General features: G+C 39.5%; 1 protein-coding gene across 1 annotated transcript; it reads left to right on the top strand.

Annotated features, from left to right (window-relative positions):
* Positions 1 to 349: 349 nt before the first annotated feature.
* Positions 350 to 20,606, top strand: clrn2 (clarin 2). The gene is made up of 4 exons (XM_080189763.1): positions 350 to 589; positions 2,188 to 2,597; positions 15,916 to 16,095; positions 18,267 to 20,606. Exons 2-4 carry the CDS (start codon positions 2,345 to 2,347, stop codon positions 18,530 to 18,532), a joined length of 699 nt encoding a protein of 232 aa, XP_080045889.1. The 5' UTR covers positions 350 to 589; positions 2,188 to 2,344; the 3' UTR covers positions 18,533 to 20,606.
* Positions 20,607 to 22,282: the final 1,676 nt, after the last annotated feature.

Raw genomic sequence — 22,282 nt, 5'->3', positions numbered from 1 at the left:
CCAGATTGGTCATGTGTGTTAGACTAGTTATGTAACTTTATTGTGGCCAGACTCGAAAGCTGGCTTTTTCTCATTCGACCATTTTTCTAAAATTATGATTTTAAAAATCTGATTTTCACATAACAGGGATTGAAACTGCAGAATTTGACGGTGATTGCTCTCTAAACAAAATAATATGATTATATTACGAAGATAATTTTATTCTGAATTTGACACAGTGCCTATCTTGTTGCAGAAGTTTCATTATTTATATGTCTCTTGATAAGCACAGGATCGTAAGGCAGTGCAAACTAAGCAGCACAGTAACCTAGGAGATAGTCACGTGTGCTGCTTTAAGACTTCTCTCCTAATGAATCACTTATAGTCAGCTTACATATTCACTTACAGTGTTCCTTCAATGAGAATTGACTTTTTGAAGAAAAATGCCTTTGGCTACCACAGATCCAGAGTGTTTGATTTCCCCTGCACTAACATATTTAATGAAGATACTTCAATTAAAATGAAGCTGGACTTTATTCATTGAAAAGAAAAACAATTCAGAAAGTTCAATTTGAACAAAATGGATTTTGGATTACATAAGCAATGAAAGGTAAATTCTGAAATAAATAAGCATGCTAATTGTTTTATTTTTGAAATAATTATTCCTTAAATTTCCAATGTTTCAATTTATTTTAATATCCCCACGGGAGGTAGGTTTTGGCATGTGGCCAGAAGAATAGAATGGCCTGAACCGCGAACGATTCCAAGGTTATGAACAATTCAACTCCCTAATTGTCTAACAGGAGCTGGGTACAAGGAAAAAAATATGGTGTACTCTTTGTTCAAGAAACTGTAAAACTCTCAGCCAAAATTTATTTTTGAATTCCAGTGTTTAATAATGAATATTTCAATATAATATGTATCTGTAATTCAGTACATATCAATAACAAATTTCATATTCATATAAAAAGTGCCATTCTGAATGTGACAGTGTTGTGCAGCTTAGTTGCATTTTTGCCCTGCTGCTAAAAAACTGATTTAGTAATATAAATTGATGGGGACTGGAAAAATCTGTATATCTTTCCTACTTTTTGCAAATCTTATGCTCATCAAGATTATGCTGATCCTGGGGATCAGCATAATGAAGTAGGCCAGAATTCTCCAGCCTTATACACCCCTTTATTGCTAAATCTTCATTTAATGCAGCGGGACCGTAGAATCCCAGCTATGGGTGAGGTCAGAGAATTCTAGCCATAAACTTTAATTTTGGGCAACAGCACTTTCAGCATCAAGAATAGCAGATTAAAGTCCTCAATTCCATCTCCCAGTGTCCAAGAACCTCAATTGAAGAAGTGTTCCTTACCCTGAAAACTTAAATCACTGAGTCTTTGATTTTGTTGTACAATGCCTGTCAATAAACACATCTGAGGAGAGGCGATGGCCTAGTGGTATTATTGCTAGTGGTATTAATCCTGAAACCCAGCAAATGTTCTGGTTCAAATCCTGCCACAACAGATGGTGGAATTTGAGTTCCATTTTAAAAAATCAGTAATTAAGAATCTATTGAGGACCATGAAACCATTGCTGATCATTGGAAAAACCCATCTGGTTCACTAATCTCCTTTAGGGAAGGAAATTTGTCATCCTCTTCTGGTCTGGCCTACATGTGGCTCTAGACCCAGAGCAATGTGGTTGACTCTCAACTACCCTCTGAACAAGGACAATAAGGGATGGGCAATAAATGCTAGTCAGCCAGCAACATCCATGTCCCACAAATGAATTTTTAAAAAATGAGAAATGCAATTTTGTGAAAGAAAAAATGTATATTTTATTTCTATTTTTTTCTTTTACAGTCATACTGATATTCAATCTGTTCTTGCACAGAACATGTCCTGGTGTTACTGATGCTTACTTAATTGAACTGGAAGCACTGATAGGTTGAAAAGTGACCATATCAGACAAGGGATGGTTGGAACTTTCTACATTAATTACTTTGTATATTAGCAACAATGAGAGGATATGTACATATACAGTAAGAGACACTGCGATGATTATTACATCTTCTATGTTGGCAAGTTGCACTAAGTATGAAAAAGAATATTTAGAGGAAAATATAACTGACAGCTGAAAACAACAAAAATGTGATCAATGGAACACTGGATAAAATATATCTGAGTTGATTTCTTTTCAATTATTATATTGTTCCAGCCATGAATTTCAAAGCATCAGAATTTGATTGGAAGCTGGCCGGGAAGTGAATTTGAACAAAAGCAACTTTTCTTCAAGTCTCCCTGCAAGGCCTCACTAAGCCACATACGTACTAAGAGACTCACAGGAACAGGTAGTTGAAGTTACATCTGATGTGATGCCCAGTCACATGAAGAAAGCTCTTTTTTCCATTGCTGCTATTGTAAGTTTTGTTTCTGTAATCCTGCTGACTGTGGCACTGGGGACAACGCAATGGGTGACTGCGTCTATGCTGTGCAAAACTGGGGCGGATATTGTAAATGCCACTGATCCAGAGATGGCAAAGTTTATGGGACATCTTTACTATGGACTATTCCGGGGACAAAAAATACGACACTGTGGTCTTGGAGGACGGTGCTCTAAAATCACAAGTAATTATTGCCAGGTTTGCAGATAATAAATAACTTTGTTGTTTTTGGTTTGCTATCTAGATGGGGCATTTGACCTAACTGCAGGTTACAAAGAAGGTACAGAGGGGAATAAACTTCCATCTCTGTAGCTCATGATCGCAGCCCAGAATGATAGGATGACAGTTTTCTTTATCTCAAAAAGATTAAAGCTTAATGTGAAATGTGTCTGAATAGCCAGAACATAGTGGCTCACTACACTAAGTTTCACAGTAAAGCACAAATTGGCATTAAATTGGCAATCTCACTTAACCAAGTTGCTGGTTGGGTATGTTCATAATATAAAACAAGGTGTGCTATAACAGGCCATTCTATTCCATCATTGTGAATGCTTCATTCTGACACTGTCATTTCTTATCATAAAGAGCACAACGAAAAACAAAAGAAGGTATTGTGTGCGTTACATCAAAAAATAACTTTCCTCCATAGTTTTTTCTTCTCTCTGGCTACAGTGCAATGAGAATTATGAAATGTATCAAGTTTTTATTGACACTCCAGTTTTAAGAAAGCCCAGAATTAAATTAAATTGTCAAAGATTATTTATCATTCTTCAATATGTCTATTAGTTAGAACTGCTGGTTAAGGTGAAATCAGGTGAAAAATAATGGAAGCGTTCAGTGTTTAAAATTAGATTAATTTTAGATTGTTCTAATTGTCAAAAGACTGTTGGTGCTGTATCTGAGATGACCAGTATTGCCTACAGTTCAGACAATATAAGACTCGCAGAACCAGTGTCTCCGTTTAAAGATGTAACTTCATTTAATCAGCAGCTGCTTGGAGACCATCAAAGGGCCAAGGCAGCTCTGAGATAAAGCAATCAGACCTCACTGATGAAATATGACATTTACAATTCAAAACAGATTATAGGTTTTCTTATCAATAACTCCTGCCTTTCATTAGCTTAAAATCAACCATCTTCAATATAGACAAATTAATAATAATAAATCTTAGCTAACTGCATCTTACCCTCTGACATATGGCATTTTATTAGTCCATAAAATCCACAAGTTAATGCCTGTCTTGGCTGACCCAGTTCCTGTGTTGCCTAGTAATCTCAGACTCTAATCCAAAATTCAAATGAATGTTCTCATAGGTTCCCATAAAGCTCACTGCCAAACCAGATTAACACATGACTCCATGTCTAAGCATGCATCCATCTTATCTAGTCAGCGAATAAGCCTATTCATGAGACGTGATTAAGTGTCCTGGATGTCCTCTCTGTCTGAAACTTTATAAATCTTGCATATTCCCAATGTCTAAACATTCTCTTGGAATATGACTTCACCATAATGTCTTTTTACCATGATGCTTTGCAGCAAATTGCTGTTGGCTAAAATGAACAATACCTTAAAACATAAATTAATGCATTCAAAATATCAGAGTATGTATTTTAAAAACATAATCACTTACTGCATTCACATATATAAACTATTCTCTTGTTAACTCATAAGCTTGTTTCAAAAGTTATTTAACTTAATGCTGGTAGGTCTGTCAGTGCCTTAATGTCTCATGGTTTAAAAGGTCTTATTAACCTATTGGAGTTAATCGTTTCAACAAGATAAGTAAACCATTTGCCTGGCAAAATTGCACTATCTTTACTGTATGCAAAAAGACATTCATTTACATAGGAAATTAAGTAGACTTGAAGAGGAACTAGCTTTTGGGCACAACTTGTAAACATTACTTACATCGAGCATCTAAAACCAGTTAAACCTGTGAAGTACTTGCTTTATACTGAAGAGGAAAAGCAATTATTGCACTCCACACATTATAGATTAAAAAATATAATTTATAAACATTTTTTGTACTGTCAAGATGAAAAAAACAAGTGGAACTGAAAAAAGTACCATAGGGAGTGCAACCTCTTTCTGTCCCTGAATGATAATCAGTTGACAACAGGTAAATAATCCATTCTGCTGGACGTTCACCCAAGCAATGAAAATAAAAATTTGCCTCCAGAACTCTGATTGTATATCTAGTTAGATGTGACACAAATACTTAAGATTATTTAATACTACAGTGCCCCCCCCACTCCACCCCCCGCCATGTTGACTGATGCTTCAAAAGTAAAAGGTAAAGTTGCCATAATGCCAGATGACTATAGACTGATTGGAGAGGATTTAACCTGAGGATTACCACACTCCAGGTAAAAGGCAAAGTTGAGAATGTAGGCCATCATGAATAATCTCAGCCAGTTCAGGAATTGAACACATGCTGTTGGCATTGTTCTGCATCATTAACCAGCTGCCTAGCCAACTGAGTTAAGACAACCACAACCTTAAAAGTGGGGATCAAACAATATGATTTAGCCAAAGAAAAAAATCACTTACAATTTGATCAAGGAATTAGGAAGTTAATTTGGCAGATCTTACTTCATGTGGATAAACCATAATCATGAAACATATAGGCAACATTTTTACCAAACATGTTGATGGGAAATCCATAAGATCAGGTGCAATGTTGACTTTACACCCCAACCAATACTACTCATTGTCTTCAATGGAGAGCAAAATTGATGTATGTGTGTTTGTGGGGGGCGGTGGGGGGTGGGGGGGGGGAGGTGGTGTTGGTAAAACCAACACTGCATCAAATTTTCAACTGCCCCTTTTAGCGTGCTATAGAATCAGCATTCTGTCTGATCTGCTGAGTTCCCTATCCAGAATGTTAGACCTTCATAAACTCTGGGAAATTCCTTGGAGCTGTTCCTATCTTGCTATCATTATTTCACAGGAAGTGTGATGTAAATGGGTTTCATGATGCTTTTGGTCAAATAATGCTGGCAGAGTGTGAGGAACTCTGAGGAACTTCCCAGCGATAGAATTCATTGCTATTGAGGAGCCTTCTAATCTATTGTATCCCTGCCAATACCAGTGTATCAACAACAGTCCAATTGGTTCATCTCCATGTATTTCATTCTAATCCTATTCCATTGATTTTTCCTCAATATGCCTTCAAATTCTTACAGGAATAAGAAGTGGTGAAATGCATTGCATAATACTACAGGAGTCCTCGTGGATAATTGTTGAGATCAGAGTCTCAGTGTGTGATAGCAGAATAGAAGCATAAAAACAAGAAGCAAGAATAGCTATTCAGCCCTTTGAGCCTGCTCCGCCATTCATTTTGATCATGGTTGATGATTGAATACAATATCCTGATCCCTATATGCCATGAGCCCCAAGAGCTAAATCTAATTTCCTTTTGATATCAGACTATGTTTTGACCTCAACTAGTTTCTGTAGTAGTGAATTCCACACATTCACCACTGTCTGGGTGAAGAAATTTCTCCTCACATCAGTTCCAAAAGGTTTATCCCTTACCCTCAAACTATGACCCCTAGTTCTGGACTCCCCCACCATTGGGAACAATCTACCTTGTCTAACCCTGTTAGAATTTTATAAGTTTCTATGAGATTCACTCTTCTAAACTTCAATGAATTTAATCCCAGCTGATTTAGTCTCTCATATGAAGACTTGCCATCCAGAAATCTGGTAAACCTTTGCTGTACTCCCTCTATAGCAAGGGCATCCTTCCTCAGATAATGACACCGAAGCTGCACGCAATACTCCAGATGTGGCCTCACCAACATCCTACACAATTGCAGCAAAACATCCTTATCCCTATACTCAAATCCTCTCACTATGAAGGCCAACATATCATTTGCCTTCTTTACTGCCTGCTGTATTTGCGTGCTTACTTTCAGCGACTAATGCACAAGGACATCAAGGACTTGGTGAGTATCCACCTCTCTCAATTTACACCCATTCAAGTAATAATCTGCCTTCCCATTCATGCTACCGAAGTGGTTAATCTTACACTTATTTACATTATACTGCACCTGCCGTACACATGCCCACACACTAAGCCTGTCCGAATCACGCTGAAGCTTCTCTGCATCCTCCTCACAGCTCAGCCTCCCACCCAACTTTGTGTCATCTGCAAATGTGGAGATAATGCATTCAGTTCCCTCTTTCAAATCATTAATATATAATGTGAACAATTGGGGTCCTAGCACAGATCCCTGCAGAACCCCACTAGTCACTGCCTGCCAATCAGAAAAAGACCATTTGTGCTAACTCTTTGCTTCCTATCTGCTAACCTGCTATCCTTTCTGCTATCTTTCTCAAGTCATTACAAACAGGGAACTATAGAAGGGAAGCAAGAGTGCATTGTCAGAGCATAGAGCTTAAATCCCACAAAGAATTGTGCAGTTATAGAGGGGACTGCTTCAGAATCATTGTATAGTTCTGGTCATTATACTCCATTGGAAACATCCTGGTTTTGCAGTTTAGAAAGAGGGTACAGAAGGGAGCAACAAATAATGAGAATGTGACAGAACATAAGAACATAAGAAATAGGAGCAGAAGTAGGCTATCTAGCCCTTCAAGCCTGCCCCGCCATTCAGTAAGATCATGGCTGATCTGAAGTGGCTCAGTTCCACTTTCCCGTTTTCTCCCCATAACCCTTAATTCCTTGTCTGTCAAAAACCTATCTTCCCGTGTCTTAAATATATTTAGCGAGGTAGCCTCCACCACTTCAATGGGCAGAGAATTCCAGAGATTCACCACCCTTTGAGTGAAGAAGTTACTCCTCAACTCCATTCTAAACTGCTCCCCCCTTATCTTGAGGCAGTGCCCTCTAGTCCAGCTGTCCTTTCTGAGCGGGAAGAATCTCTCTACCTTTACCCTATCCATCCCTTTCATTATCTCTTACGTCTCTATAAGATCCTCCCTCATCCTTCTAAACTCCAACGAGTACAGACCCAGTCTATTTAGTCTCTCTTCATAGTCTAAAGCTAAGTTAAAAGATAAAAAAAAGAACATTTTCGTATAATAAAGAAGATCAAATGAAGTATTATCATAGGAGTTGAAAGTTATAATGAGCATAAATATTACAAATTATTGGGCATAACAAGAAACTAAGGAATTGGAAGGTGTAAACTGACACTAATGAGAAAGTAAACAGACAGTTTGAATGTGATTCTTTCACACGGAGGGTAATGAATGTGTGGAACAGATTGCTAGGAAATGGAAAATATCAATAAATTAGAAATGAAACTGGATTTTTATGAAAACAAATACCAAGGGTACATGTCTTGAGAATACAAGCTATTAGCATTCAGAACTTAAAACATTTATATGTGCCCTACAGTGAAGGCAAGAAGACAAAAAAACAAAAATAAATTTATTGATCTCCCATTTTCTTGTTTAAGTTCTGTTCTTATAAAAAGGACTGATGAGCTGATAAAATGGCCACAGCTGACCACATGAACAGTTTAAAATGGGCAACGATGAACTCATCAAACTCCTGGAATGTAACACTCCTGCCTTGAATAAGCATTCCAGCCAAGCTAACACAAAGGGTTAGTAGACAAGGCATCTGCATCAGCCAGCTTTGGATACCGCAAGACTAATTGATCTCAATGGGCTTCTTGCATCGTGGAAGTCAGTACTATTGGAAGAGTGGATCTCACTGCATCAGTTTCAACTTGTTAAATCTTTGAAGAAATACACCATCAAACTTCTGATTCTGGACTCTTGGACTCATGTGAAACAATGAGGGTGATCTTACCAAAAAAATTCTAAGTGCCAAATAATCGTGAAAATGTCAGAGAATGGCACCCATTTTTTCAGCAAGGTCTCATACATGATCTTGTGCTATTAAGTGCAAAGAAAGAAGCAAAGTGAGACTCAAACCAGTAGGGGGAGTGGATGGAGTCTGTTCTCACTGGAAAGTCACCTGTTAACAGCTAGAGGGCACCACTGAACATGTGTCAATCTTTCAGTGTACTGTGTACATGTGTACATAGAACATAGAGTGATCTGTCAATTCCCACAATCCTGCCCGGATATCTGACCGCAGCCACCCCCCCTCCACTCCCACAGACAACAACCCTTATCCCCCTAACTTGAAACCACTCTCTGAAGCCCTCAAGTAGTGAAATTCTTTCCCAAATTTGAAGAGTGTGATGAGTTAGATGCTGTGAAGCTGTTTCCTCTTGTGGGAGAGTCTCGGACCAGAGGGCCTAAGTTTAGAGGAAGGGGTCATGCATTTAAGATAGAGATTAGGAGGAATTTCTTCTCTTAGAGGGTAGTGAATCTGTGGGATTCTTTACCACAAAGAGATGTAGAGTTGGGTCATTGGGTATATTCAAGGCTGAAATAGACAGATTTTTAATCAGTAAGAGAATGAAGGGTTATGCAGGAAAATGGAACTGAAGATTATATCAGATCAGTCATAATCTCATTGAATGGTGGAGCAAACTCGATGGGTCGAATGGCCTAGTTCTGCTCCTGCATCTTGTGATCTTATTTTTTTTACTACCTTTGAGAAAATAGCAGGACAGCAAAAATGGCCCTGAGATGTCTGGACATTTACAATTCAAGGGCAACTGTCCAGAAGAGTTCAGGAGGTCTATGCATGTTGCCTCCCAAAGTGTCCCTATGAGGAGAGATTGAATAAATTGGGTTTGTTCCCCTTGGAAAGACGGAGACTGAGGGGTGACTTGATAGAAGTTTATAAAATTATGAGGGGCATAGACAAGATGAACAGTTAGAGGCTTTTTCCCAGAGTAGAAATGACAATCACAAAGGGGCATAAATTTAAGATAAGGGAGGAAAGGTTCAGTGGAGATGTGTGGGGAATTTTTTTTTTGCACAGAAGGTGATGGTGGCCTGGAATGCACTGCCAAGTGAGGTGGTTGAGGCAGATACGTTAGTGACATTTAAGACTTATCTGGATAGGCACGTGAACAGGTATAGAAAGATACAGGCCATTGGTCTAGATAGGACAACATGATTGGCACAGGCTTGGAGGGCCGAAAGGTTTGTCCCTGCACGGTCCTGTTCTTTGTCCTTTGTTCTTTGAATTATGAGTAGACTGAGGCTGCCATCCCAAGTCTCGAGGAGTTAATTCCAGAGGCATGCCAGCAGCAATTCTGTGGACTAGTACTGTTGGAGGGATATGAAAAATCCCTATGCTGCAACCTGCAAATACCCCTAGAGGAGCACAGAATCCTCACTGCCAAGGATGCAGCCTTTAGAGCAGACAACTAAGATCTCACTCAGAGGCCTGTAAACTCAGGCAAAGCCTTTTGCAAATCATACCCACAAGCATTAGAAAGATAGGCAGGGCAACCTAGACAAGAAGTGCCCTTCATCTAGAAAAGAAAATGTCAAAGAAAGTGCAATAAGTCCTCGCAGCCTGAAAGGAGAATTGTCAGAGGACTGTTGTATTCTCCTTGCAACAAAATAGGCCATTCCAGACCTGAATGTTGGAGATGCTGAGGCAAGCCAAGCCATATGGGCTTCACATGTGTAGTGTCCTGAAAAATACAATGGATAGTGCAGCAGAGCAGGCAGAGTCATTCACTTAAGAAACTTACCCTTAAGAGGGCATAGCATTCTATGGGGCAATCTTACCTTCTCATCCCGATGGTCAATGGGTGGGTAGAGCCAGTAAGATTGCGAGAGAGGCAAACAATTGGGTTCTCGCTCAATTTCTCATCTCTCATGATCTTACCAGCACCAGATATCTGACAAAATCAGTCTAACGCCCAAAACGGGTGCGAGACTGATCTCAATATTTCAATTCAATGGTAAATAGAACTTATTACAACTGAGTCCAGAATAAAATCATCTGGGCTCACTTGCCTCTGTGGCCTTGCAAGTGAGGTTCCTCACTGGCGAGGATCATGCATCGCCCCCATCAATGGAGGCCTGGTGCGCTGGCCTCACTGATCAGACTGGAGTCTGTTTTGGCCCCTTGGGAGGTCACGGTCAGGAGTATGCCTCTTGGGCAGTGCCCACTGGGCGCCAAGCAGTGTCAAAGGGTGGAGTGTGAGGGGGTGGGGCCTGAGGGGATGCTGCGTACTCTGCAACCGGGATTGTTTGGGGGAATGCTGCATACTCAGCAATGGAGATCAGAGGGGGATGGTGATTGGTGATATTCACTGGGGGAGGCAGTGACTTTGTTTCGTACTGTTGCCCAGGACAGAAAGATTTGCACATGTGCAATTGCGCCTTTACTGTAAACTGCCCGATTTTGGATGAGCTTAGGCCCTGCCCCTCCCCCTGCCGGCAGGAAACAGATCTTGCTTCATTTTTTGCTCAGATTGAATTTTTATCTCGCCTAAAAATCAGTGCGATGCTCTTCCGTTTCATGCTTGTTTGGCACTTTGATATTTTTGGGAAGATTGTCCCTCTCTGTGTATCTGAGCCAAACTAATTTCCTCAGAACTTCCAGTGTTTTGTCCTTTCAGTGGCAGTATTCCCACCTCACCAAAATGTGAATAAATCCATCAAACAGGGGCCACCCATGCTGGAGGGCAACTAAACCTAAGCCCTGATACCTCCCTTAAGGCACTGATCAGTGAAATGACAGGAGGACCTGAGTTTGCACCCCTCCATTGGGTCCACCTAGAATGTGGCCTTGTTTCAGGCTCTGTTACATTAGGATTTGTCCCTAAATTACACATAGCAGGAATTGTTTTTCTTCTTGGGAACAAGCTAGCTGACAGCAAGGTGCTAGCCAGCGAAAGAAAGGAGGTGAATATAAAGCAGCAGAAAACTGCAAAAAGGCAGAAATCTGGGGACAGTCCTGAAAAGTAGTGCCCATAGACCTCAAGTGAGAGCAAACCCAAGGTAGCAAGGCTGAAGGCCAGGAATGTCTTAGAGCAGGGAAAAAATAGTGAGGAAGAGGCACCACCATGCTGAAGAGCCTAAAAGACTAGACAGGAGGCCTGGAAAGGAAAAGCCTGATGACATGACTGAAGTATGGCTGACAGAAGCCTTCTTTCTGACATTAAATATTGCAGAAAGGAAGTTCCAAACCAATGAGGAGATAGGGAATAACATGCCTTCCTCCAGTCAAAAAGCTGGAAGGGTGTGTAGCTGGAATTGCACCTCCACTTGAGGAGAGAAGGGTTCCAAGGGACATTGAACCAGTTTGGCTCCTTCTCCCAAGCCAAAGGCCCAGCTAGGAATCTGTTGATCGACCAGGTGCACCTTTATGGCAAAGTTAACCATGGAGCAGCAAAGTTCCCAAATTGATCCAGAAAAAATGAACGTAATGCCTTAGGTACAGGGTGCAGCAAGAGCTGACAATCCACCAGAGGGCAGAAGTGTCCCAAAAGACACAATGCTTACCCACAACTGATCAGCAGAGAGACTCCATGCTCACCCACCATAATGCAGAACTGCAAAGTGACTGGACAGAGTTAACCAGCTTATTTAAAATGATCCAAAACACTCCACCAGGCTACTGTACTATAGCTATCTCTGGTATGAATGTGGGAGAGGCTCCTGCCAGAAGGTCATCTTCTCCATGTCCAGAAACAGAATGGCAGGCCCAAATTGCGGTAGACAGAGGGGAACCGGTGGATGTGGTGTTTTTAGATTTTCAAAAGGCGTTTGATAACGTACCTCATAAAAGGTTGCTACAGAAGGTTAGGGTGCATGGAATTGGGGGTAAGGTGTTAGCGCGGATAGAGGATTGGTTGTCTAATAGTAACCAGAGAGTTGGTATCAATGGGTGCTATTCTGATTGGTGGTTGGTGACTAGTGGAGTGCCGCAGGGATCGGTGCTGGGGCCTCAGCTATTTACCATTTATACAGATGATCTGGAGGAGGGGGCTGAGTGCAGGGTGACGAAATTTGCTGATGACACGAAGATGAGTAGAACAGCAAATTGCGTGGAGGGTGTGGAAAGTCTGCAGAGGGATCTGGATAGGCTGAGCGAGTGGGCGAGGACCTGGCTGATGGAGTACAATGTTAGCAAGTGCGAGGTTATCCACTTTGGCAGAAATAATAGTAGGAGGGATTACTATTTAAAGGGCGAAAAGCTGCAGCATGCTATGGTGCAGAGGGACCTAGGGGTCCTTGTGCACGAGTCGCAAAAACCCAGTCTGCAGGTGCAGCAGGTGATCAAGAAGGCGAATGGGATGCTGGCCTTTATAGTGAGGGGGATAGAATATAAAAGCAGGGAGGTCTTGCTGCAACTGTACAGAGTACTGGTGAGGCCGCAGCTGGAATACTGTGTGCAGTTTTGGTTGCTGCACTTGCGCAAGGATATTTTGGCCTTGGAGGGAGTGCAGAGGGGGTTCACTAGGCTGATACCGGAGATGAGGGGGTTGGACTATGAAGAGAGACTAAATAGACTGGGTCTGTACTCGTTAGAGTTTAGAAGGATGAGGGGGGATCTTACAAAGCCGTATAAGATAATGAAAGGGATGGTTAGGCTGGAGGTGGAGAGATTCTTCCCCCTCAGAAAGGACAGCAGGACTAGAGGGCACAGCCTCAAGATAAGGGGGGGCAGTTTAGATTGGAGTTGAGGAGGAACTTCTTCACTCAAAGGGTGGTGAATCTCTGGAATTCTCTGCCCGTTGAAGTGGTGGAGGCTACCTCGCTAAATATATTTAAGTCACGGGTAGATAGGTTTTTGACAGACAAGGGAATTAAGGGTTATGGGGAGAAAGCGGGAAAGTGGAACTGATCCATTTCAGATCAGCCATGATCTTATTGAATGGCGGGGCAGGCTCGAAGGGCTAGATGGCCTACTCCTGCTCCGATTTCTTATGTTCTTATGTTCTTAATTCTGTTGCCATACCAACTCAACTCAACAGTTGTGCTAGCACCCAAACCACACCCTGAACTAGAGGTCAAGGTCCCTTAAAACTCCCCACTGTTCTGACCCTCAGCCTAACTCCAATTCCTGGGTACAAACAGAACAGACCACAGGTTGCCCAAGGCAAAAGCTAAGCTGGACAAGAGCAGTTCGAGCCTACTATCTCCAGTCATGGCACCCACAGAGTGACATGTCCAGCGTTCCCTAACGGATAGCTCAGAGCAGCTTGCCACAAGAGGACACAGATTTAGTGTGCTGGGAAGTAGGTACAGAGGAGATGTCAGGAGTAAGCTTTTCACTCAGAGGGTGGTGGGTGCGTGGAATCGGCTGCCGGCAGTGGTGGTGGAGGCGGATTCAATAGGGTCTTCTAAGAGACTTTTGGATAAGTACATGGGACTTAGTAAGATAGAGGGTTATAGGTAAGCCTAGTAGGTAGGGACATGTTCGGTGCGACTTGTGGGCCGAAGGGCCTGTTTGTGCTATGGTTTTTCTATGTTCTATCACTTGTCCCTGAGCACTGACCACCCTATAAACCCCAAACGTTTGTGAAGATACTCAATCAGGAGGTTGGAATGCCTGATCCCACAACACAGAGGAATTAGAACTCTAGCTCTGAAAAAATTTCCCATGCAGCAGAAAACTGCCCTTGCCCCTGCTAACTGTGTGTCTGATGTGCCAATATCAATCAGAGAATACAGGTGTATTCTGCACTTCTTATTTTCCTTCCATAAGACTACATAAAAAATTGAAATAGAATTCATTTTTTTCTCCAATGGTGGAGGTGTGTCCCACTGAGAAGACTTGAAGAAGAAAAGAATCTAAAAGAAATTTGTTTCCTTTCCATATTCTTTTGTTTAAATTCTGTTTTGAAAAAAAGGACAAATGTGTGGACTAATAGAAGGGTGACTGCTGACCACATGATGGTATTTCTGGAAGTTTCTGAACTGTTTAAAAAATGAACAAAGGCTAACTCATCAAACTCCTGGAATATAACACTCCTTGCATTATACAAACATTCCAGCCAAGCCAACAGAAAGGGCAAGTAGATGGGTCTGCACCTGCTAGGTCTGGACAAAAGCAGAGTGACTGGGGTCCTTCCAACATTGTGCTAATGGTTCTACAGTCACCTGCTTAAAAACACAATGGGTTTTAATAAGGGGGCCTCATTAGCTGAATGGTGGTGGGGGGTGTTGTGGATCCCTTTTCTACACTTTGTGTATGTTGTAACATTAGTGTACCTTTAAGAAAGTTTTTTTTAAAGTCACGATCTCTGTAGCTCATTTCTGGACTGTGGGAGGAAACTAGAGCACCTGGAGGAAACTCATGCAGACACAGGGAGAATGTGCAAACTCCACACAGACAGTGACCCAAGCTAGGAATCAAGTTCTTGGTGCTGTGAGGCAACAATGCTAACCACTGTGAAACCATGCTGCCCCTTATTTTACGTCACCTGATGTTGGCTATTAATAGAGGATTGGATCATGCCAAACCTGAACTGGGGCAAATAAACCAACATTTATAAAGGACAACATTAAAAATCAAAACCGTCTTTCTATTACAGATAGACAGTGAGAGGAGGAATCAGGGTTGTTTAAATTATAATCCATAACAAAATCACTTTCATCTATTGTTATTTTAGAGAGGGATTATTTCATTTCAAATAAAGAGTTAATGTGCAAGTTAAATCATCACAGAGGATGTTGGGCAAGCGCATCAATTATCTACTGTAGAAATTTCTGGGCTATGTGACATGCCGTTCTTTTGAACTTTGTACTCTGCTGTATGGACCATAATGTTACCACAATGTTCTCACATTCTGTATACTGCTTTATTTCGAATAAAATTTTTGACTCTGAGAAACCTCAGATGGTTTGATATGATGGGACAGTGGCTTTATTCAAATGTGTTTGAGTCAGTTAGTTAGCTCTAAATGCACATAAAAACTCATGATGGTCAAACCCATCCATCACCTGTTTCCAGTTACTCTTTCACCACCAAGTGATATTCAATGCTTTTCCTCTATATGTTTTAAATACATTTATACAGGCCAAAAGATAACAACACTAAAGATTTCTTTCCAGCCACCACAAATGACAATTTGTGGCTGACCATCAGGAGAAGCAGCTTAAAAAGGCTGACCTATTTATTATGTTTCTTTTTCTCTTTTTCCATCAGTAGGCCATCCGGAAACTGATAAAAATGCCAGCCCCATGCAAAATTTATACAAAAATGTTCTTTAGGATTTGGAATCCTTGCTAGTTTTTCTCAAACTGTGGGATTTGAATTTGAAGCTGCCTTGTGCAGCTCTAGGTAGTAACATCTGATAATGATACAGCTGAGACAACAGATCAAACCTCATGCCTTCTTGTTTGAATTTATCTTTCCTAAACTCACTGAGCAGGAAGAACAAAAGGCAGCTTGTGCAAAATAATGAAAAATAATGAATAGTTCCAATGCTAACTTAGATATGAAAGAAAAAGGCGGTTGTGAAGGCATTTAACTTAAATGCCATAGGAACTATATTTAATTTGAATACAATAACATTGTTACTCACACAACAGGCTCAATTAGTGCATTAATATTAATGTTTTTGTAGGAATGTGCATGCACAAACTACTACCATTCCTGTCTTGTTATAACCATTTTTGTTATATTTTTTCAGTTTTTCCACAGTTGGTGAAATCGCTGAATGCAGCTGTACATGTTTTGGTTATATTTTTTATCTGCCTAGCAATTGCATTTGCTGTGGTCAGTTTTGGGTTTTGTATTTATAATGCAGTGAAAGTTCCTTACCAAGCCATAAAAGGACCAATGGGTATCTACCTCTGGAACTCAATTGCAAGTAAGTATGCGTAACCATATATTTTTAATGGTGTTTCTTTCCTATTATATCTTACTTTTAACATGACTAAACATCATTAATATTAAGTCTTTCATTTATATTAATTTGAAAACAAACCTTTCAAACAATCTTCAAAATTAAAGGTTGATGATTTATTCCAAAAACTGAAGTGCAAGAATTATGGGGAAATAGAAATGTCTTCATAAATCATCCATCTTTAAATTAGTTTTAATATTTCAACATAAAATTGCATACATCTGAAAGAAACGCTTTCAGAGATTGAAATATTCTTCTCATAGTGCAATGGATACAACTTTGCTTTATTAATTCATAATTTAATGGCTGGGATAAGTTGCTAGAGTTTGTGAACATTTTGAATTATTTTCCATTATGGAAACAGTTATTAAGTTGCACACATTTTTAAAAACTAGAACTGTTTAATAATGCAGATCTCAATTTAAAAATATAGTTTTAATTTTAAAATTATTCAGCAAATGATGACTGTATTGTCTATTCAAGAAATATTTTAAGATTTCGAAATAATACTGAAAATTATTCACATGCAATGTATTCCCAAAGTGGCAATTCTATTTCATGATAGCTTGTGGAAAAGACTCACATGTTTTTCAGATTGAACTTTATTGCAGATTACACAATGCCTGCCAGTTCATATAGCGAGGGTCCTGTAGTTACAACATTCCATATGGTACTAAATAGGATATTTGTGCAATTATTACACAAAACTCTGTAAGTAGTTAGGTTGAACATCACTATTTGGCTGGGCTCTGTGGTGACATATTCAATGAAATGATGATTAAAAAGTATTTGTCAGAAATATTATATATAAAGACATTTTTTTAAAGTCAGGAACTGCGCTCCATTCAGCCTTAAATAGTTATATCACTGTTCCTTTATTGATGCTGGGTCAATATGGGACAGCACCTCCAGGGCAAGAACTACAGCGTTTCAAAGTTAAGGCCCACTACCACTTTCACAGGGCAACTAGGGGTGAGAAATTAATGTGAGCTTGTCAGTGTTGTCAGATCTTAAGAACAAAGAGGAAAGTATTTTAAAGAATTTTAAATATTCTTTAAGGTTGCATACTGGGTCTCAGGGGCAAATGAAAATTCCCTTTGATCACTTCATATTACTTCACTATAACTGGAAGAGGAGGATCAGAAAGATCATTCCAGTGACACCAGGCTGACTAGGCACTATAGGTAGTTTCATCCCTGCCAGTTGGGACACTTGACTCCCTTTCCATGGATCCCCATGGGATGATTTCACTAAGACCTTTTGACGATACTTTAGAAAGCCATATTTCTCTCTCCCTCCCACACCTATAACTGATTATCAGGTAATTGATATAATTTAAATTCATGCCCACATCTGCTTAATACTGTGTATTATACTTAAATACAACGAGGTAGAAGAAAATGTTTTCAACTTGTAGCATAGTAAACAGTTGCTGAATCTGCTCACCTTTAACTTAGCAAAGGGAACAACAGTTGATCTTCAATCACCCTTTCTTTCCTTAAGGCATCAACATACAGTAACTTTATTACAGTGTTAATCTAAGCTTGCTTGTGACACAAATAAATAAACAAACATGTTGGTCTTACATCCAAAGATGCTGCTCATCCTGTCACATCATTTCTAATGTGGAAGCCTAGTTAGTAGATTATTCAACTTTGCAGGCAACATAGCCAAGCTGAGTAATCATATACCCTTGTGCACACCTCAGTAAGGGGTTGCTAGATAATGGAAAGATGCAAGAGCACTGACTGAATTTATAACCTTCATCCATGATGTGCTGAGATCCTTGCAGCACACCTAACACCTATTCGATTTAAGATTATCTAAATCAGCATTTTGAATCTGTGATATGTCTGATCTTATATTGCTCAGCTACCCATTGACTCTAAGCAGCCCAGCTATTAGCAGAGCCAAACAAAAATTTTAAATGAGTACTCTACAAATCATATGATTAGAATAATAGATTAGTGCACTATTAAAGCAGTAACAGCTAAGTTGGATTGCAATTTTTAACACTTCAACTAATTTTATTGGATCATTTTCATATTGTACATAGTTTCCAGAGGGATATGGATATTCTATGTCAGTTAAATCTTTGAATTCTATGTTCCATTTACACTGGTTTTTCTTTGTAGGTCTATGTGGACTATTTGCAATTGTTTGCTTTATTGGTGCTGTGAAGCTTCATGAGCATACAGAACGAATTGCCAATTTTCGTGAACGTGTTTTTAAATTCATCATCCTTCAGGAATACTTTGATACCTCCTTCTGGCTGTGTGTGGCAAGTACTGTTGTGCACATAGCAAATATTTTAGTGGTCGGCATCAGTGGAGTGCGTTTCCCAACATTAAAGACCAAAACAGACGAAGCTAATGTCACACCTGAAGATCTAATGTATTAGTAAACAAATCATTTTGTTATCATACTGGAACACATTGTTGGAAATCTTACCAAGATTAAACAGCTTCTGGGAGTCATATGGACAAAGAACTTTTAAATGACATAAAAATGGTGATGTATTTCAAAATTGAAAGCAAGCATTTTGTTATTTAAGTATAGTGTTTTCAATAGGGTTATATATTGCTACTGTATAAGAGCTTAAAAGTTAAATGCTTATTTTCTTTAAATCACATTCAGTTAATATTCCAATAATTTATTTACTAGAACATATATTTTAAGTCTTTCTTTTCGTATGATAGTATTGTGTCCTTGCTGAAATATATATAACTGAAGAATATGATGTGGAACTTTTAAGGGTCACAAATGAGACATTTGATGTTCAGAATTTTCAGTTTATACTCTTGTTAAGCAAACGATTAGCACAATAGTGTTTGAGAATGAAGTCCTAGTTAAATAAAGTCTGTGCCATTATGCATTGTTTATTTTTCATTCTAACATATCAACACTACTTGGTGTTAGATCAACTTAGCTCTAGGTCAGTTCTATCATTAAACAATTTACATTTCTATTATGTTATTCACTAAGGAAAAGGTCTACCTGAGCCCTTAAATTGAATCAATCAAAATACCCTAACATTTTATAACATCCTCAACACAGCTCACTTAAAATGGACCAGAACAACCTCAGTATTCTGCAGAATGGAGTTATAGGCTGGAATTTTACCACCTGCTAGCCACAGAAGCGGAGCTGGTGAGAGGCAGACAATGGAAATATCTATTGACCTCGGGGATGGGATTTTACGGTTTCGGGACAAGCGAGGCCTAAACGCTCCCCATAATCTCCATACAGACCATTAATTTTAAAGATGAAATTCATTCAGTTGACAACTGAAATTATGCACGAGATGTTTTCACATTTTAAGGCTTTTACTGCAACGAGAAGACTAAAAGCACTATTTACTAAACTGTTGTAAACAACTTATGCTTTTCAAAGTTGGGGTTGCAAACTGCAGGTAGGTTGCAAAATATTGAAAATGGGTCACCACGTAAATTCTCGCTGTCCTATAAATTGATCAAATTCACAAAAAAAAGGATGTTCCGTCATCTTGTTGAGAAAACACAGCATGTTCTTGATTCTGCTAAACAAAAGGCAGGATTTTCTGTGATTCTGTTCAAAAATACGTGGGATGTTCTGTTTATAGTTCTGTACATATTTTGTAGAAGATGATATGACAATGAAGACATCTCAGATGATAACAGAGCCAGCATGAGGACTTTTGATGTAGAGGAAAAGCTTAGTATTATCTGATTCATTTCAAGTTATGTGTACTTTATGAAAGGAAAAGGTAAGAATTAGGAATGAGGCGCATTTTTAAATGTTCAGTAAACCTTGCTGCGACTGCAGCAACAATACTACAGCTTGCTGGTCAATGGATTCAGCCTGAGTTTCGAATTTCCTGCCATGAAGGCAGGCTAAAACTTCAAAGTTTGATAATTCTCCCTCAGTGTACCCAAACAGGTGCCGGAGTGTGGCGACTAGGGGATTTTCACAGTAACTTCATATCAGTGTTAATGTAAGCCTACTTGTGATTAATAACTAAACATAACTTACCAACTCATTGTTTTTCCCTTGTGTGCATAAAAATATTTTGCTGTTGAATCAATTTCAAAATGACAGCTGAAAAACAGGGAAACCACTGGGATTCTATTAAAATGATAGCTGTGTGTGAGAAAGGATAATCAACACATTAACCACAGACTTCATTGGATGCAGCAAAATGTAGTTATTGATATGACATATCCCATCTACCAGGGAGTTTTATTGATGGGATGATAATAAAAATAGGGATAATTGGTGACTACCTTGTTAAGTTTCCACCAAAAAGCAGTTTGTTGATTTGGTCAGCTCTGCATCCTAATGTAAACGAGAGATCTGTCACAGATAAATGGTAGTCAATTTTCTATGGATGGCTGATAAACAGTAAATTAGTGTATTGCCTAATTTTGGACATTTGTTTTGAATGTATATGTTGATGAGTTTGCAAAATACTGACACAAATTTTCTTTGTGCTGGAATATGGCCCAATAAATTGGAAAATGGATCTGAAACTGACCCCAGATGTTTAATACACAATACGATGTAAGTGCAAAGTGAAAAGATCATGTTTCATTACACATCCACATGATGTGGGTTGCAAGGCTTGGCCATCTGGTAAAAATGGGTTGCTGGAAAAAAAGTTTGAAAAACACTGCTTTGAACTGCAGAAAATAACTTTCCCCTTTTATTTTTAATACATCTGAAAAACCCACTTCATAGGTATACTTTACACTGGCCCTTAAGTAGTCTGGTCCAAAGTGGCTCTTAGCTCCAAGTGTTTACATCACTGTCCCTTTCCTTTCCCTCTAGCACAAGCGAGGTGAATCTTCCGGCTGCACTTCAAATCAACATGAAGTGGATCTTTTCTATCCACATGCCTACGTTCCTGTGAGGTGAACCATAGAAATGCTCGACCTCCAGCTGTACTCTCTCCCCCAGATCATGAAACATTGCCTGTACCTGTGAGTTTCAGGAAAACTTGTAACCCAGTCCCACAAATTGTCTCCCAAAGGGTTTCCCCCTCACAAGTTCACATGGCATTGAGAATTTATAGGTCTTGTATCTAGATAGAAATGCTGATTAGCTATCCTTGAGATCCTAACTCTCATTTATCTTGGAAATCAATGGACAGTTTAAAGTGTGATTGGTTACAATCTGACATTCTCAACACCTTCCTGGAACTTCTGAGATGAGCAATATCATGACAGTAAACACAATCATTGTCTTCAAGTGTGAACACTTTACAGATTCTTTTAAGCAAACAATCCGACCTTCCTTTCATCTTTAGTGCTATATCACCTAACTCTGTTGCCAGGCAGACTTCAGAACAGATCACGTGACTCTCTTCATTTTACCCTAAATTAGAGACACAGCCTTGAAACATAACCTTATAAATCTCATACCTGTAACAATTGTTGGAATGGAAAGTTAGTCTCACTGAGTATCACAGTATACTCAGCTGAATTACTGAGGTCTATTCATAAGAACATAAGAATATGAGCAATAAACCATCTGGCTTCTCAGGTCTGTTCCACAATTCAATAAAGGCTGATCTCATCACATCCTCAATTCCACTTTCCAGCCTAACCAGCCCCCCCCACCACGCCCATAATTTTTGACTACCTTTGTAGATCAAAATTTGTCTCTATTCCAGGTATATTCCACTGCTGTATGGTGTAGAGAATTCCAAACATAAACAACCTTCTGAGAAAATAAGTACTACTAATCTCCTTAAATGAGAGCACCTCTATTCTGAAATTGTGCCCCTAGTTCTAGATTCCTCCATGAATGGAAACATTTGCTCAGGACCTACCCTGTCAAGCCCCCTCAATCCTTCATGTATCACTAAGATCAACTCTCATTCTTCTAAATGCCAATGAATATAGATCCATTCTGCTCAACTTTTTCTCAAAGAAGTAATCTCTTCATCCTGGGAATCACTAATAGGAGATGAATTTCACTCATTGAGTACCTCATGGAGTATTCATTGAAGACAAATATCTCGCCAGGGCCATCCCCACACCTCCACTTCTTGCCTTCAAACAACCGCACTACCTCAAACAAACCACTGCCCACAGCAAACTACCCAGCCTTCAGGAGAACAGTGACCACGACACCACACAACCCTGCCACAGCAACCTCTGCAAGACATGCT

The sequence above is a fragment of the Carcharhinus amblyrhynchos genome, chromosome 1 (assembly GCF_965287045.1).
Source record: "Carcharhinus amblyrhynchos chromosome 1, sCarAmb.v2.hapA, whole genome shotgun sequence".
NCBI classification, from domain to species: domain Eukaryota; kingdom Metazoa; phylum Chordata; class Chondrichthyes; order Carcharhiniformes; family Carcharhinidae; genus Carcharhinus; species Carcharhinus amblyrhynchos.
Note: the sequence above shows the minus strand (reverse complement) of the source record. Positions and strands in the feature narration are given on the sequence as shown.

Bases quoted from the DNA above. Each gene is read 5' to 3' on its own strand.
- clrn2 (XM_080189763.1), top strand. From the start codon at position 2,345: ATGCCCAGTCACATGAAGAAAGCTCTTTTTTCCATTGCTGCTATTGTA. The intron at 2,598-15,915 runs GTAATTATTGCC...ATATTTTTTCAG, and splicing joins ACGGTGCTCTAAAATCACAA to TTTTTCCACAGTTGGTGAAA. The intron at 16,096-18,266 runs GTAAGTATGCGT...TTTTCTTTGTAG, and splicing joins CCTCTGGAACTCAATTGCAA to GTCTATGTGGACTATTTGCA.